At 46.4% G+C, this 17,173-nt stretch overlaps 1 protein-coding gene across 3 annotated transcripts; it reads right to left on the reverse strand.

The window, feature by feature from the left end:
* Positions 1-403: 403 nt before the first annotated feature.
* On the reverse strand, positions 404-11,459 carry LOC128344070 (zinc finger protein 154-like). 3 transcript variants are annotated; one of them, XM_053293514.1, is made up of 6 exons: positions 11,016-11,459; positions 9,259-9,783; positions 8,392-8,509; positions 8,003-8,091; positions 5,059-5,176; positions 404-2,619 (listed from the first exon to the last, which is right to left on the reverse strand). In XM_053293514.1, exons 2-6 carry the CDS (start codon positions 9,670-9,672, stop codon positions 1,499-1,501), a joined length of 1,860 nt encoding a protein of 619 aa, XP_053149489.1. In that variant the 5' UTR covers positions 9,673-9,783; positions 11,016-11,459; the 3' UTR covers positions 404-1,498. The 3 variants fall into 3 exon arrangements, with proteins under 3 accessions (XP_053149489.1, XP_053149491.1, XP_053149490.1); XM_053293516.1 differs by having other exon boundaries at positions 9,259-9,884; XM_053293515.1 differs by having other exon boundaries at positions 11,008-11,459.
* Positions 11,460-17,173: the final 5,714 nt, after the last annotated feature.

Genomic DNA, 17,173 nt, shown 5'->3' on the forward strand with positions numbered 1-17,173 from the left:
AACCATCAACTGCAAAACATTTCCACTCCAATCAGCATACTTTATCATTTATCTACATTTATCAGGGCATGTTTGGATTTATAGGAGGAGGACATTAGCTTCTTAAGGCCTCACTTTTGGAAGGGAAGTCATGAACTCACTCAGTGACCTTCCATCAGCCATTGTGGCATGAACTGTCGCAGTATCCAGGTGTACTACTCCTCCAATAACCTGTGCTTGAAAAGGCAGTTTCAGCCCTGGAAAGTCATCCCTATTGAAGGTATCTCACACCTCAGCTAAACATGTTAAAAGCAGCTGGAGGAATTGCCGACAACTGGATCAACCATTTGGTTCTATCTCAACCATTTAAGAGCAATTTTTTTCAGACCTGAAACGTTTAATAGCACCTACAAAGAGAGAAGACTGGATAGCCATTACCATTTATTTTCCTGATTGATCTGTGGAACTCATTGACATTTGATACAGTAATGAGATATACCTCACACTAAGAAACAAAGCAAACGGAGGTGGCATCTCTGACAAAAAAAGTGGGGGGAAGGACAGGAGAAGACACCGGGCAACAAGGTCAGCAGCCAGTGCATTCAGAGTTCAGCCAAATAAAGGAGCAAGAGTAATTTGCAAGCATTTTCATCACCACTTTAAAAACTGATTCTGCTCCCCTTGAGGGAGGAACCATGTCAGTATGTTCCGAGTCAACCAAGCAATGATCCCCAACATCTTGTACTTGACTGGCATGCAGAGAAATGCAGCTAAAGACAGCCAACAAAGAAAGAAAGAGTCCCAATCTGGCAATCTTTCCTTCCTCAAAAGATGCATCAGACAAAATCCATCAAGTGTTTCTCTCTAAAATGACTGTGGCTGGAATGGGATCCTGTTGCATTTCTGGCTGGATATCTACTATACAGGTGGCACTTTGGAGATGCATCTGGTAGAAATTCATTGGGGTATCTCTAGCAAGTTATTAGGGAAACTGGAACTATTAGATTCCTGCCTGGGAACATTCCTCTTCAGCCCAATATGACCCAGGCAAAGTATGCCTCATTTCTAAAGTCAGTATAACATACAAGACTGTACAAAGTCATTAAAAGCTATATGGTACCTAAGTTAAGGTGGACATCTCAATGGGAAATCTAAATGATTTTTAAAGCACAAAGACATTTAAAGCATCTTATCTTAAACCATGCTTTTCGGAAGACTATATTCTATTTTCAGCTCACACTAACCCATCAAACTTCCTGGCTTATAGGGCTCTGAAAATGGCTTTCCAAAGTCTAGGTACAACATGCTACCTACTACTGATATGGTATCTGCTGTGTGGGGATTTTTTGATCTTTAGGTTTGAACTATGGCTGAAGCTTTTTCCACACATGGAGTATTGACATGTATAAACACAAAGCCTCTCCCATGTGGATTCTTTGATGAGAAGTAAAGTCTTTTTTCAGATGGAATCTTGTGTATTGTTATTTTCTCTTCTATGTATGGATTCCTTGATGTTTCTTTAGCTCTGAGCTGCAGTTGAAGCTTTTTCTACATACTGAGCATTCGTATGGTTTCTCCCATGTGTGTATTCTTTGGTGGTAAATAAGCTGTGAGCTGTACCTGAAGTTCTTTCCACATTCTGAACACTGATATGGTTTCTCCCTGTGTGAATTCTTTGATGGGAAGTTAGTTGTCCTTGCTGACGGAAACTCTTTCCACAAATTGAACACTGATACGGTTTCTCCCCCGTGTGGATGCTTTGATGGGAAGTAAGTTGTCCTTGCTGACGGAAACTCTTTCCACACATTGAACACTGATATGGCTTCTCCCCTGTGTGGATTCTTTGATGGTTAATAAGGCTCGTTCTCAAACAGAAGCTTGTTCCACATTCTGAGCATTTATATGGTTTCTCCCCTGTGTGGATTCTCTGATGCTTAGTAAGATGTGACATCTGCCTAAAGCTCTTTTCACACGCTGAACATTGATATGGTTTCTCCCCTGTGTGGATTCTTTGATGGCCAGTAAGTTGTGAGATGTAGATGAAGTTCTTTCCACATTCTGAGCATTCAAATGGTTTCTTCCCTGTGTGGATGATTTGATGAGAAGTAAGATGTCCTTTCTGATGGAAACTCTTTCCACACATTGAACACTGATATGGTTTCTCCCCTGTGTGTATTCTTTGATGGGAAGTAAGGTTAGCCTTTTGACTGAAGCTCTTTCCACACACCAAGCACGGATATGGTTTTTCCCCTGTGTGGATTCTTTGATGATTAATAAGGTCCCTTCTCAAACGGAAACTCTTTCCACATTCTGAGCATTGATATGGTTTCTCCCCTGTGTGGATTCTTTGATGGCAAGTACGATATCTCCTCCGACTGAATTTTTTTCCGCATTCTGAGCATTCATATTTTTTCTTATCTGAATGAATTATTTGATGTGTGTGTAGGCTTGAGTTATTCATTATGAGATTCACACATTGAGAGTTTTTATTCCTCCCGTTTCCATTGCAATCCTTTGTTTGGACTGGAATTTCAAGGACATCCGTGCATTCAGAAGCAGCAGCTTTCTTCTCCCACAGATATTTTTCTTCCCTTTTCCTCCTCCACAGTTCATCCTTTTTCTCACTCTCCCTTCCATCACCTGCAGGAATAAAATAAAGAGAGCCACCCAGAAAGAGAGAAACAGAGCTCAAGTTACAGAAGAAACCCAATTACTGCTGTTTCAATTGTTTAAAAAATTCCTACAGGGAACTTGATTAATCAGCCATTGGCTCTAACTGGCTGTAGAATTGATTTCGGCGTGATCCGCAAGCATAAAGACCGAGGTTCAATCTCCTGAGGGAGAATCAGAAATAAGGGAGTCAAGAAGTCCTATGAATCACACCTTAGAGGTTCACTGCCATTCAGAGCACACAATACTGGACAAGGTGGACCAAGAACAGCTTCATCTGCTGGCAGGTTCTATGAAACCTGCTATGACAAAGACTCTCCCTCACAGTTTGGACTTAAATGATCCATCACAATAACTTCACCTTTTCACAGTTCCCAGAATCCCCACCAGCGATTTACTGTGTGGCTTCACACGTCATGGCAGCAAGTAACGTGATGCCAACCTTCTGTTTCTGACAACTGCATACTTCCGGCGTGAGTTGTGAGTTCCACTCCCTGTATCAATGAATGTTGGTTTCCCCAGCTGCACTTCCCTCTGGGCACCCCACACCCTCAAATCTAGTAGTCAGATGCCTGGGTTCCGGGGGGGGGGGAGTGAGCCTGGGGAACCCGGCATCAGTGGGGTTTGGCAACACTCGAACGCTCACCAGTAACTGGGGCTTGGCAACACCTAAATTTCCTCCATGACGTGTGACGCCACCCACTGGCTATTTCTCCTGATAGAGCTCGCACCTATCAATTGAGACAAAAAGGGATGGAAAACCCATGCCTGAGTTCCTGGCCAGGTTGGCACAGCTCATTCGCTCCCAGGAAGACGACAGTCAGGGCATGGAAGGGGAGGGGAGGGGGAGCCGTGTCCCTCTGAGACACCTCCTCGAAATAGCATCTTTACCACTCCTGGGTGACAATGTGCAATGGCAGAGGTGCATATACTAGAACAGGCGTCACTGAATTCAAGAATGGCAGCAGGCTAGGCTGAGTAGTGGAACAGAAAGGGGGGAGATTTAAATCTAATGGAATTTGACCATCACAGTCCAGAGACTCCAGGAATGGTAGCTATTCCTATGACAAATGGAAGCCAGTCCCCTAAGCCATGAGTTGTGTTATCCTGAGAGGAGAAATGGGGGATTTGGGGGGTCCTATTCCCCTGCTAACTGAGCAGAGGCAGCTATTTAAAGTGACAATTCTCTTTATTGGGCAAGAGGAGAGCAACTGGTTTTATCCAGCCCCAGCACAGCATGCCTCCAGTGGCGATTGCTGGTGTCTATCTTGTGTTCCTTTCAGATTATGAGCCCTTTAGGGAAAGGGATCCATCTTTATTGTTATTTCTCTATGTAAACCTCTTTGGGAACTTGTGTTGAAAAGTGGTATATAAATATTCTTCATTGTCATCACTGCCGCCTATTTTATGCAGTACAGCCATCTTGCACTAGATTTGGCCAGAGAGGTGTTGATATAGCTTTGGGAAGAGAGGGTGGTGGTTGGATATGAGAAAGAATCAGTACATAAGAACATAGGAAGCTGCCATATACTGAGTTAGACGATTGATCTATCTAGCTCAGTATTGTCTACATCAGGCCTGCTCAACATCGGCTCTTCTGAAGATGCTGGCCTACAACTCCCATAAAGCCTCGATATTGGCCACTATGGCTGGGAATTATGGGAGTTTTAGTCCAAAAACAGCTGGGGGGGGGGCCTAAGTTGTGTAGGCCGAGTCTAAACAGACTGGCAGCAGCTTCTCCAAGGTTGCAGGCAGAAATCTCACTCAGCCCTATCTTGGAGATGCCCGCTAGGGATTCTGGGAGCTGTAGTTCACAACATCTGGGATTCCCTCTTACAGGGGACACTGACCCTACCAAACTAAGGGGACAAGTCATGCTTGCTACCACAAGACAAGCTCTTCTCAATAATTACTCCAACAAAGAGGTGTGCGGCCATTCAAACCTCTGAGGAAACCCTGCCTCCTGACAAGAAACGGGCTAGGGACTTGCTTAAAATCTCAACTAGCACAAAGGTGACAGCTGGAAAAAAGATATTGCAGAAATCAGGGAAGGGCCAGATCCCACACGCATTTTCCAATCAGACACAGAGGAGGCAAATTAAGGGACAATCCCAAGATTATTATTAGGAGGTGATGGCATAGCAGTGCTAAACACTTCCCCCCATAACAGGGATTCTATGATGTGGCCATGCCAAAAACCATGGCAGACGAGAGGGATGGTATTTGTAGTCAATTACATCTGGGAATCCCTATTACAAAGAACACTGGTGCTGATCTATTTTGAATTTAAATATGGGACCTCACATACAACCAAAGAAAGGAAAGAGGCACCAATGGTGTCCTCAACCACAGCCCTCTAGTTCACTGTTGCAGGCCAACCATAGCATCAAAGGGAAGGGGGAGCCTTACCCAGAGAGGCCAGATGCCCACAGATCTCCTCCGTGATTTCCTTGTGCAGAGCTCTTTGGCCTGCATCCAGTAAAGCCCACTCCTCCTCTGTGAAATTCACAATCACATCCACCGGACCCTGAAAGGAGGAGGAAACATTTGTCCTGAGACTGAACACACTAACCCAGAGAGGCAGTAAAGATCCAATTCAGCTTATTTGTGAGCAGAGCACTGCCAAGGAAGTCCAACACAGATGCGTTGGACATCAGAAGAGGAAACCTCAAAAATGAGGGAACTGGTAAGAAGGTAGTTGAAAGGGAAAGTCGGGAGGGTCAAATCACTCCAGAAAGCATGGAACATATTTAAAACCACAATAACAGAAGCTCAGTTGGAATGTATACCAAGAAGGAGGAATTTCACACCAAGTTCAGGAGGACACCAGTGTGGCTAACAAGTAGAGACAGGGAAGTTATAAAAGGGAAGAAGACTTCCTTCAGAAAATGGAAGTCCTGCCCAAATGAAGAGAACACAAAGGAACATAAACTCAGATAAAATAAATGCAAGGAGACAATAAGGGATGCAAAAAGAAACTTTGAGGAGCATATAGCTACAAGTGCCAAGGGGAATAACATAAACTTCTTTAAATATATCAGAAGCAGAAAACCTGCGTGGGAGGCGGCTGGACCCTTAGATGATGAGGGTGCGAAAGGAATTATTAAGGAAGATAAAGAGACTGCAAAGAAGCTGAATGAGATCTTTCCATCTGTCTTCATGGCAGAGGATACTGACCATATACCCGCTCTGGAACTGAGCTTCTCAGCCTTGGAGGCTGAAGAACTGAGCTGATTTGAGGTAACTAGAGAAGATGTTCTAAACTGTCTTGAAAAGCTAAAAATTAACAAATTGCCAGGGCCTAATAGCATTCACCCAAGAGTTCGGAAGGAAGTCAGACGTGAAATTACTGATCTCCTAGCAAAATATGTAATGTGTCCCTACAATCAGGCTCTGTACCAATAGTACCACTTTCAGTCTGGAAAGTATCTAATGTAACTCCAATTTTCAAAAAGGGATCCGGGGGGCATCTGGGAAACTGGTTAGCTTAACCTTTGTGCCAGGTAAATTGATGGAAAGCATACTTAATGTCAGAATTGTTACATGTAGAGAAGAACAGGCCTTGCTCAAGGAGGACCAACATGGCTTCTGCAAGGCCAAGTTTTGCCTCACTAACTTTTTTGCATTCTGTTGAGAGTGACAACAGGCGTGTGTATAACGGAGATCCGGTCAATACAATGTACTTGGACTTCCAAAAAGCTTTTGACAGAGTGCCCTACCAAAGGCTCTTGAGTAAACTTAAAAGTCATGGGATAAGGGGACAGGTTCATGTGTGGATTGGTAACTGCTTGAAGGACAGGAAACAGAAGATAGGAATAAATGGAGAGTTTTCACAATGGAGGGAAGTGGGGTCCCCCACAGAACTATACTGGGACCAGTGCTCTTTAACTTGTTCATAAATAATCTAGAAGTTGGGATAAGCAGCAAAGTGGTCAAATTTGCAGATGACACTAGACTATTTAGAGTAGTGAAATCCACAACAGATTATGATGAGCTCCAAAAGGATCTCTCCAAACTGGGTGAGTGGGCAACAAAATGGCAAATGCGGCTCAGTGTAAGCAAGTATAAAGCGATGCATATTGGGGCAAAAAACTCCACATATACGCTGATTGGGTCTGAGCTGTTGGTAACTGACCAGGAGAGAGATTTGAAATATTGTATTTAGGTCTGGTCACCTTATCTCAAGAACGACATTGTAGAACTGGAAAAGGTGCAGAAGAAGGCAACCAAGATGATCAGGGGACAGGAGCATCTTCCTCATGAGGCAAGCCTGAGGCATTTGAGGCTTTTTAGTTTGGAAAGGAGGTGACTATTGGTGAGCAACTGTGTGAAAGAGGATGCTGGATTAGATAAGCCTTGGGCCTGATCCAGTAAAGCTGTTCTTATGTTCCTATGCAAGGCTTCTGGGAACATAACAACAGCCCTGCTGGATGATCCCTGCTGGCCTATCCAACATGGCAAACAGCATTTTTAAATCCAGCACATGTGGCGGTAGGGGTTTAGCAGTTTTTGAACAAAATGCTCAAAAGTTCCTCTTTCTATGAAAGTGATCCCTGACTACAACCCTCTCTCCTCCAATAGGACATAGTGGTTAAAAATAATGAGAAACACATTAAAGCAAAACAAATGTTAAGAACAGCCCTGCTGGATCAGGCCCAAGGCCCATCTAGTCCAGCATCCTGTTTCAAACAGTGGCCCACCAGATGCCTCTAGGGAGCCCACAAGCAGGAGGTGAGGGCATGCCCTCTCTCCTGATGTTGCTCCCCTAGAACTGGTATTTACAGGCATCCTACCTCTGAGGCTGGAGGTGGCCCACCGTCACCAGACAAGTAGCCATTGATAGATCTGTCCTCCATGAATGTGTCTAAGCCCCTTTTAAAGCCATCCAAACTGGTGGCCATCACCACATCGCGTGGCAGAGGACTCCATAGATTAAATATGTGCTGTGTGAAAAAGTACTTCCTTTTGTCGGGCCTCAATTTCCCCACCTTCAGTTTCATGGGATGGCCCCTGGTCCTGGTGTTGTAAGAGAGGGAGGGAAAAAAAACACTCTCTTTCCACTCTCTCTACTCCATGAATAATTTTATACACTTCCATCGTGCCACCTCTTTTCCAGACTAAAAAGTCCCAGATGCTGTAGCCTTCCTCATAAGGAAGCTGCTCCAAGCCCCTGATCATCTTGGCTGCCCACAGGAGTTCTCCTACGGGGCCCAGAGCTCCTCCCAGTGGCCTTCCAAGCCTTCTGTGTGGGCAGCTGGGAATGAGGCAAATTCTTTACGATCCAGAATGATGTGCCAGGTATAGAGGTTCCAAAGCTGTGTCCCGCTCTTCTCCTGCAGGATCCCTCCCCTACCTGGTCCAGTTGAACAGAGACCATCTCTGCTCCGCCAAAAAGAGTAGAAGGCTTGGATGCGAGTGGAAGAATGGGTGAGATTTTACAACCTGTAAAAGAAACCAAAAACACACAGTATCAGGACCCAAGCCAGTCTGGTTATTGACCTGGTTATGGGAATGAAGGTGCCTTGGTTGCCCTGGTGGATGATGGACACCAGGAACTGGACTAAGGGAGTGCATCCCTGTTGGTTCTGCTGGACCTCTCTGTGGCATTTGATATCATGAACTATGGTATCGTTCTGGGTTGCCTCTCTGAGTTGGGACTGAGTGGGTCAGTCCTGGGACTGGTTCCGGTTCTACTTGGAGGGTCAGGTCCAGAAGGTGTCAGTTCACACCGTTACTCCTTACCCAGTGAGGTGGCACGTCCTTCACTCTCTTGAACGATCCTCCTATTCAGCGAACGTTCTCTATGGTCTGATGCAGCCAGCTCTTCCATGGAGAAATCAGGGTCCACCTTTGATGGCTCCTGCCACGAAAAGACCAGAGAAGGGTTGGAGAGAGGAAATGGCTTTAAAGCGGCTATTATCTTCTATTTAGTTCGGGGCTGGGGGGAAGTGAACAACTGTCCCTGTCCAACCCCAGCAAATCATCCCCCCAACAGCTGTTGCTGGTGTCTATCTTGCGTTTCTTTTTAGAGTTGGGGACTTTTTGGGAACGGGGAATCATCTTATTGCTCTATGTAAAGCAGGTTAAGAACCTTTGTTGAAAGCTTGTATATCAATGTTTGTTTAGTAGTAGCAGTCATTTTAATACATTTTGTTAAAACCTTCTGGGTTTTTAATCAAAAGCTGGGGTATCAATATTTTAGACTCATCATCCAGGTATGGCAAAGTCAAAAGAAAGGAGCTTGGGAAAGCCCTTCCTGGAAGATCCTCACGCCCACCTCCCACTTCCAAAATAAGGCTACCTGTTATTATTATTTTTACATTTATATCCCACTCTTCCTCTAAGGAGCCCAGAGTGGTGTATTACATACTTAGGTTTCTCCTCAAACAACCCTGTGAAGTAGGTTAGGCTGAGAGAGAAGTGACTGGCCCAGAGTCACCCAGCAAGTATCATGGCTGAATGGGGATTTGAACTCGGGGCTCCCTAGTCCTAGTCCAGCACTCTAACCACTGCATCACGCTGGCTCCAATCTCTGTTGTGATTGCTAAAACACCCTCATTGCTAGATTCAGCCCCTTGAGAGCTTCCAGGGTGAAAGAGACACTCTTACCTTTTCCTCTTCCTGCTTCTTCTCCTCTGCTTGGCTCAGGAGGAAACCTTCTGCCAGGGCCACCGCCTGGGAACTGGTCTCCGCTCCACATTCTCTGACCCAGCTCTCCATCTCCGGAGGCAGGATGGTCAGGAACTGCTCCAGGATCACCAGGTCCAGGATCTGCATCTTTGTGTGCTTTTCTGGCTTCAGCCACCGACAGCAAAGGCCATGGAGTTGGCTGCAAATCTCTCGGGGGCCCTTTCCCTCCTGGTAGCAGAACTGTCTGAGTCTCTGACAGTTTGCAGCTGAGCTGGTGCCCTCCTCTGCCAGCATCGTCTGCACAGTTCTCTCCCAGAATTCTTCACTGCTCTTAGTCTGCCTGGCAAGAGGGTCCCTTCCTGCTTCAGGGCCAGCTGAGTGTTCCTTTTCCATCTCTGCTCCCTACTCCAAGGCAGATTCTAGCAAGACTGCCGGGTTTCCTTGCTCTTCAGGAAGCTTCTTTCCTAAAGCAAGGACTGTCCAGAGAGACGGGACCATTACGTCCTGTGAAGGCAACACATTATTCAGTCTGAGGTATTACATTCTCGAAGCAGAAAGGTGTTTTAATAAAGTAGGTGATTCCAGCTAGCAATCGAGGCTTCTTCCTGTCATAAATAATTAATAATAACAACTGCATTAATGGCTGCTCCATAACAGATTGTTCCCCGGGCCGCTCAGAGCAACTGTTAAAAAATGAGATGAGTGACAAACTCATGAAGGAACCAGTGACCTGATGAACACTGGTCTGTGCTCCACGCAGCACACTTTTCTGTCTTCCTGCCCACCCTTTAGCTCCCCTCTGACAACACACTTTCTCTTCCCTCCACCTTCTCCATTGATGCCTTTTTCCGCCCAACACCTCCCTCCCCTTCATGACTGCTTCCTTGCCTTGCCTCTCTATTCACTGTTGGGGCTCCTCTCTCCCCACATTTCCAAAGCTCCTTCCCCACAATTGACTTCCATTTCTCCACCCCTCTGCTTTTTTGTCTCTACGCACTATCTGAGTGTTTCCATTTCCTGCGCCCAATCCAGGAATGGGCTGTCCCAAATGAACAACCCTTCTCTTGCAAACTCCGGTTTCCCAATGCGGATCCCCTGCAACTGAAACCCAATTCAGACATTACACCAGGGATTCTCAAACTTGGGTCCTCAGGTGTTATTGGACTTCAACTCCCATAATCCCCAGCCTCAGTGGCCTTTGCTTGAGGATTATGGGAGTTGAAGTCCAATAACACCTGAGGACCCAAGTTTGAGAATCACTGCATTACACTATACAAATGTACAGATATCTGTACACTTGTACATGTGCTTGTGTGAATGACTGTATCTGCTGTGTCCATGTTAGAAATGAACTGGGCGGGGGTATGGGCCCCCACAAATGCATGGAGTACTGCTGTCCCTGTGTTCAACGTAATGTATGAATCATTGTACCTGTGTACAGAGCTGTACACTCATTGTACAAGGGTTGCACATAACGTGTGAATGGGGCTTGCTTGAGTCTGCTCAGGAAGAAGGAATGAAGCAAGCATAGCCCCAACTCACGGGGACCTCCCCTGTTTTTGCAATGGAGGTCCAATTTGCTACAATCTCATTTTCCGAGGTTCGGAAGCTGAATCTTTAGGACAGGGAAGAAAGCCCCAAAGCGACGAGAGGAAATCCCCCCATCGGAGCTCCCCCCGCCCCTGCTCTGCATCGCTTTTTTCAATGCCGCATTTCACAATCACTTACACACTCACCAGGTCCCCGCGCGAGGCCAATGCCTGCGCACACCCCAAAAGCAAAGACTCCTTTCCGCGGGGATGGTGGCTGGGAGTCACTGTCTCGTTGCACAGCCTTTGCAGCGACTGTCTAGGAAGGCTCCGCTCACTCCCTTTAACCCTCCACCTGCCTCTTCTTTCTTCTCCGGTGTGGGGCATGAGCTCCTCTTTCAGCGGCTGGAGCTGTCCGGGTTTCTTGGCTTCCTGCCTGGGCGAAGGCAGAGGCAAAGGAAGAGTTCAAGGCAGGGTGAGCATTTCCCTCCGTGGAGAGCCCCGTGCCAGGAGGCGGCGGCGAGACCTGCGGAAAGCCCGTTTTCTGCAGTCGAAGAGATGGGCTGGTGGGAGTGGGTTCAACAGAGAGGAGTCGGGATTGCCACTTGGCATGCTCAGTGTCTTCATTGAACTTGGCTTGGGCTGCTGCTGCTGCTGCTGCTGCTGGGCGGGAGCTTCCCCTAGGCAGAGCACCCGCCTTGCACTCAGGAGGTCCCGGTTCGAGCCCAGGCAGCATCTTTGGGAAAACGCAGCATATAGTGTTTTTAGATTGTATCGCATATAGTCTGCTATATGTTAATATCAGAATGCTCCCACCTAATATAGGCGAGAATAGTATTTGCCCTTTCTGCTGCAGCATCACATGGATGTGCTCCCTGACCAACTCAACATCCCATTTGGTAAAAGTAGGGCCTGTCCAACAAAAAGGTGCATACACAACACAAATATGCATGTAACATGCATACAGAAACACACAAACATAAGTACATGCAGAAACACAGACGCAATGCACAAACGGACAAACAAAGATTCAATGCACACATCACAAATCCAAACACAACACAAACACACTAGCAACACAAATACACATATGCATGCAACACAATTGCACAAAAACAAGCATGGATGCAACACACAAACATACAAATGCACAGAGGCCCAATGCACAAACACACAAACATGCAGAGATGCAACACACACACATGCACAAACACATGCAACACACCACACAAAAACACACTAATGCAACACACAAGCACAGACACAACACACAAATGCATACAGACGCAGCACTCAACAACACACACACAAACACAGGTGTAAGCAACAACACACAAACAGATGCGACACACAAATGCACAAACAGATGCAACACAAATGCACTGAGATGCAACACACAACATGGCTGGCTGTGTTTATTTCTCTCCCTCACTGGAGGGAGAAAAAGGGAAATAAACACAGCCAGGCAGCAAATGCTGGCTGGAAATGAAATTGGGAGGGCTGTGGAAGGCCCTCTGGCAATTGGACCACACTTTCTTTGCGCATGAGGTCATGCTCAAGGAGGGCACCAGCAGCCCTTTTCATTGGTGGTCCGGGTTCTTTGAACCCTGCTGTGCAATGGTGTCTCCACCCCTGCTCACTGGAGCTTGTATAGGAGGATCCTCATTCACCAGGTCAGCTTAACCATGGCTAAAGCCTGGTTCCACGTGATGTCCCTGAGCCCCAGGAGCATACCCTGACTGCCCTCCTCTCCTGCCCCTGCAAGTCTCCCAGGAATTCTATTCCTGATTTAAGCTAGAAAGAAACCTAAATCTTGGTGTCAGATCTGACCATTTGTGGTTGATCCCAACCAACTTGCTTTAAATAAACCTAGATTACCTATCAATCTGTTTATTTATTTATTCAAGCATAAGTCTCTGGGCGGTTTACAACAACGCAATACAACAACAAAGGCTAAGACTGTGTGGCCCCCGGAAGCTCCAGTATGCCCTGCGCAAGCACGCAGGGCATACTCGGGAGACCCCTGGAGTCAGGAGGCGGCTTTTCGCCTCCGCTCTGGGGGTCTACTCGTGAGTAGCTGTGGCACGGAGCCGTGCTGTGGCTACTCACGATCGGGAAGCCTGGGTTTGCAGAGTGCTCACTCCCCAAACCTAGGCTTAGGGGAGGGCTACAAAAGCGGGCCTGCTGCTTGTAAGCCACGGGGCTCGCCTGCGAACCCGGTGGTTTACACGAGCAGCAGAAATCAGGCTAGACTCTCCTAGCCCGATTGTTGCTGCTTGTGAGAATAGCCCCAGTGAGGCTATTCCCACAACCAGCCAAAAGCAGGTTAAGGGAGCCCAGCCTGGTTTTGGCTGGTCGCATGCCACCACGGGAACTGTGTGGCTCCTGGCCGCCAGCCCTCTAAAATACCCCCCCTCCCCGGAAAAAAAACAAGGTTAGCGGAGCAAACCTATGTGGAACATAGGTTCCACCCAAGTGCTTGTCTGGATTCTCTGACTGCAGCTCATCTTCTCTTGAAGGGAACATGTAAGAGCCTCATTCAGTTCTCTCCTTCCCCTGTCCCCCTGTAAGCTGTGCGTGGTTACAGTGCCAAAATTGGGCAGGATGTCCCACCTCCATTCTGTCATTCATACACACACACACACACACACCACCCTCTCCAGCCACTCACGGCTATAGCAGGAGTTGTCTGCAGAAGGAGCTGTTGCAACCCTGAGGGAAGTTGCTTCCGTGATTGGGAGCCTGGAGAGATGCAGGCTGCAGGAGATTGGGGGTGACAGAATGGGGAGGGGGGCGGAATTCCTACCTGCCTTTGGCACTGTAACTGTGAGCGGGTTGCAGGCGGGAAACGTTCGAATCGGGCTGCTGCCACAGTTGATTTCAAGTACGTTGCTCAGAATAAGCCCCAATCGATCTGGCACAAACCCAAATCAGTCAGGTCTGGCACAGTGTTCTCTTTAACAGGTATATATGTATGTATGTATGTATGCATGCATGCATGCATATATCAAATGTTTATACTGCCCAAAACTTATGTCTCTGGGCAGCTTACAAGGAGGAGGAGTAGTAGTAATTAAAACCAAATAAAAGACAACAGGAAAAAAATTAAAATATCAATTAAAACAGAATGATAGAAAAAAATAGGAATATTACCACAATTTAAAAATTTAAGAACAATATTTTAAAACAATGTTAAGATTATTTAAAAATATATTTAATTAAAAGCCTGGGTGAACAGACATTTCATTAAAAATATGGGGAGGCTCTTATTTCGGCAGGGAGCATGTTCCAAAGCTTTGAGGCAGCAGTGGAGACAGTCCGTGCCCAAGTAGCCACCAGAGGAGCCAGTGGCAACTGTAGACGGATCTCTCTTGATGATCTCAATGAGCGGTGGGTTTCATAACGAAGAAGATGTTCTCTTAAATACTCAGGGCCCTAGCCGTTTAGTTCTTTATAGGTTATAACCAGCACCTTGTATTTTGCCCAGAAATGCATCGGCAACCAGTGTAGCTCTTTCAATACATGAGTAACATGGTCTCTCCGAGATGACCCAGAGACCAGCCTGGCTGCCGCATTATGGATCAACTGTAGTTTCCGGACTACATAGAAGGGCAGCCCCACATAGAGTGCATTGCAGTAATCCAGTCTGAAGATTACCAGCATATGTACCACTGTTCTGAGGTTGTTTTTCTCAAGAAATGGATGCAGCTGGCATATCAGCCAAATCTGATAGAAGGAACTACTTCCTCCACCTGAGACACCAGGGAGAGGTTGTGATCCAGAAGCACCCCCAGACTGCATACCTGTTCCTTCCTTGGAAGTGTGACCCCATCCAGAACAGGCAGATCGAACTCATCTCCCGAGTTTCGACCACACACAATGAGTACCTCCAGCTTATCTGGATTCAGTCTCAGTTTGTTATCTCTCATCCAACCCATCATCCCCTCCAGGCAGGCCTTTAGGGAGGTTATACTCTCTCCTGATGTTGTTGACATGGAGAAATAAATTTGGGTGTCATCAGCATACTGATAGCACCCTGCACCAATTCTCCTGATGGTCTCTCCCAGCGGTTTCATGTAGATGTTAAACAACTTCGGAGACAATACAGAGGCCTGAGGGACACCATACCAAAGTTCAGATTTTGAAGAACATTCTCCAAGGGACACCATCTGGAACATGCCCGAGAGGTAGGAGTGGAACCACGACAAAGTATTGCCTCCCACTCCCAACCCCCTCAGACACTCCAGAAGGATACTATGGTTGATAGTATCAAAAGCCACTGAAAGGTCCCAAAGGACCAACAGAGTCACACTTCCTCTGTCCATTGCCAATTGAAGATCATCCATCAGGCCGACCAAGGCAGTCTCCACCCATAGCCTGCCTGAAAGCCAGTTTGAAATGGGTCTAGATAATCAGTTTCCTGCAAGACTGTCTGGAGATGGGAGGCTACTACCCTATTACCTTGCCCTGCCCAGCCATGTAAGGTTTGAGGCAGGCCTGTAGTTGCTCTACTCTGAGGGATCCAAGGTAGCTTTCTTCAGAAGTGGTCTAATAATTGCTGCCTTAAGACAAGAAGGCATCCTGCCTTCCTCAGGGAAGCATTTATAATCTCTACCAGGCCTTCTACAAACAACCCCCTTGCCAGATAGTACAAGCCATGTCGGGCAAGGGTCAAGAGGACATGTGGTAGGCTGCACCATTCCAATCAGCTCATCCACATCCTCAGGAGTCACAAACTGGAACTGATCCAACCTAATCACACAAGAGGAGTCACTGGACACCTCTACATCAGACACTGAAGTAATTGTCTGGAGCACTGCTGGGGCAGTATAATACAGAAAAGGACAACAGGAATGATCAAGGGATTGGGTCACAATTACCAAGGGGAGAGATGGACGTTTCTGTTTTCAGTGCCGGAAAAAAGAAGACTTGGGGCCAAGCATAAGGCTGGGGGATTCTAAAAGGTAAGAATGGTTTCGAGGGAGGGAAATGAAGACATTTTCTTTCTCCAGGATAACAACAATAGAACTTAAGGTCGCCTTTCTATGAGTTGATTCTTGATATTTGGTTTCTTACTTGCTTAACGTTTCACAAAAATGTGGATGGTAGTTTGCTGCAGCCTGCGTGGAGGCAGTAATGGGCTTGATGCGGGATAACAAACTGAGGCTGAATCCAGAGAAGATTGTGGGCGGACTCAGGAGCTGGTTTAGATCTGCCTGTTCTGGATGAGGTTACCCTCCCCCAAAAAGAACAGGCACACCCTTTGGGAGTACTCCTGCGCCCAAAGTTCTCTCGGGCTCCTCAGATGGAGGCAGGGGCCAGGAGTGCTTTCTATCATGGCTGATAAGCCAACCACGCCCATCTCTGGAGTTATACGACCTCCAAAGAGCAGCAAATATGCTGGTAATTTCCAGGCAAGACATCTGTCATGTGCTGTCTGTGGGGCTGCCTTTGAACATAGTTCGGAAACTGTAATTGGGGCAGCAGAATGGAGCAGCCAGAAAGGTCTCCGAGGTGACCCAAAGAGACCATCTAACACCCATTTTTAAAAGAACTGCACTGTCTGCCAATATATTTCCAAACAAAATAATACAAAGTGCTGGTGATTACTGATAAAGCCCTTAACAGTTTGAATCCAGAGTATTTCAGAGAGCGCCGTCCTTGTCATGAATCCCACCACAGAGATCACATGGGGAGGTCTGATTGCCGCTGCCACAGGCTTGTCTAGTGGCAACGCAGGATCAGGTCTACTCTGTGGCTGCCCAGGCCTTTAGAGTGTTTTTACCTGTTTGATACAAGAGCTTCTCCATGTCTCTGGCTGCCTTCAAAAAACCACTCAAGACACATCTGTTTTCTCAGGCCTTTTGCTGAAACTACTTTTAAAATGTTTTTTGTTAAAACAATTTTTGATTTTTATGATTTTAGAATTGTTTTCATTGGGTTTTATCTATTTTAAATTGTGTATGCCGCCTTGAGACTTAGTTGTTAGTTTACAAATGTGATAAATGAATAATAAAAAATAATGTCACTGCAATTGTGTATGTGTGAGTGAGGGAGTGCTTCTTCTTTTAAAGGTCAGGGACCTTGTTTTTTTTAGCTCCCACACAGAAGTTTCCACAAGAGTAACCACCCCATTCACACGACCATATATACCTGGGTAGAGAGACTGACCATAAATGGTTGTATGAATTTGGATGGGTGTACACATGTGCCCATGTTTGCACATAGAGGGAGTTAGAAAATCTATACCACAGTAATAGTCATGGAAAGGATTTGCTATAGGCCTCAAAAATAAGAGGTATATGTTTTGCTGAAAGCCAGATGCTCCATCAGCTGTTTGTTCAAGCATGACACAGAAACTTAGA

This window comes from Hemicordylus capensis, chromosome 2 (assembly GCF_027244095.1).
Source record: "Hemicordylus capensis ecotype Gifberg chromosome 2, rHemCap1.1.pri, whole genome shotgun sequence".
Classification (NCBI taxonomy): domain Eukaryota; kingdom Metazoa; phylum Chordata; class Lepidosauria; order Squamata; family Cordylidae; genus Hemicordylus; species Hemicordylus capensis.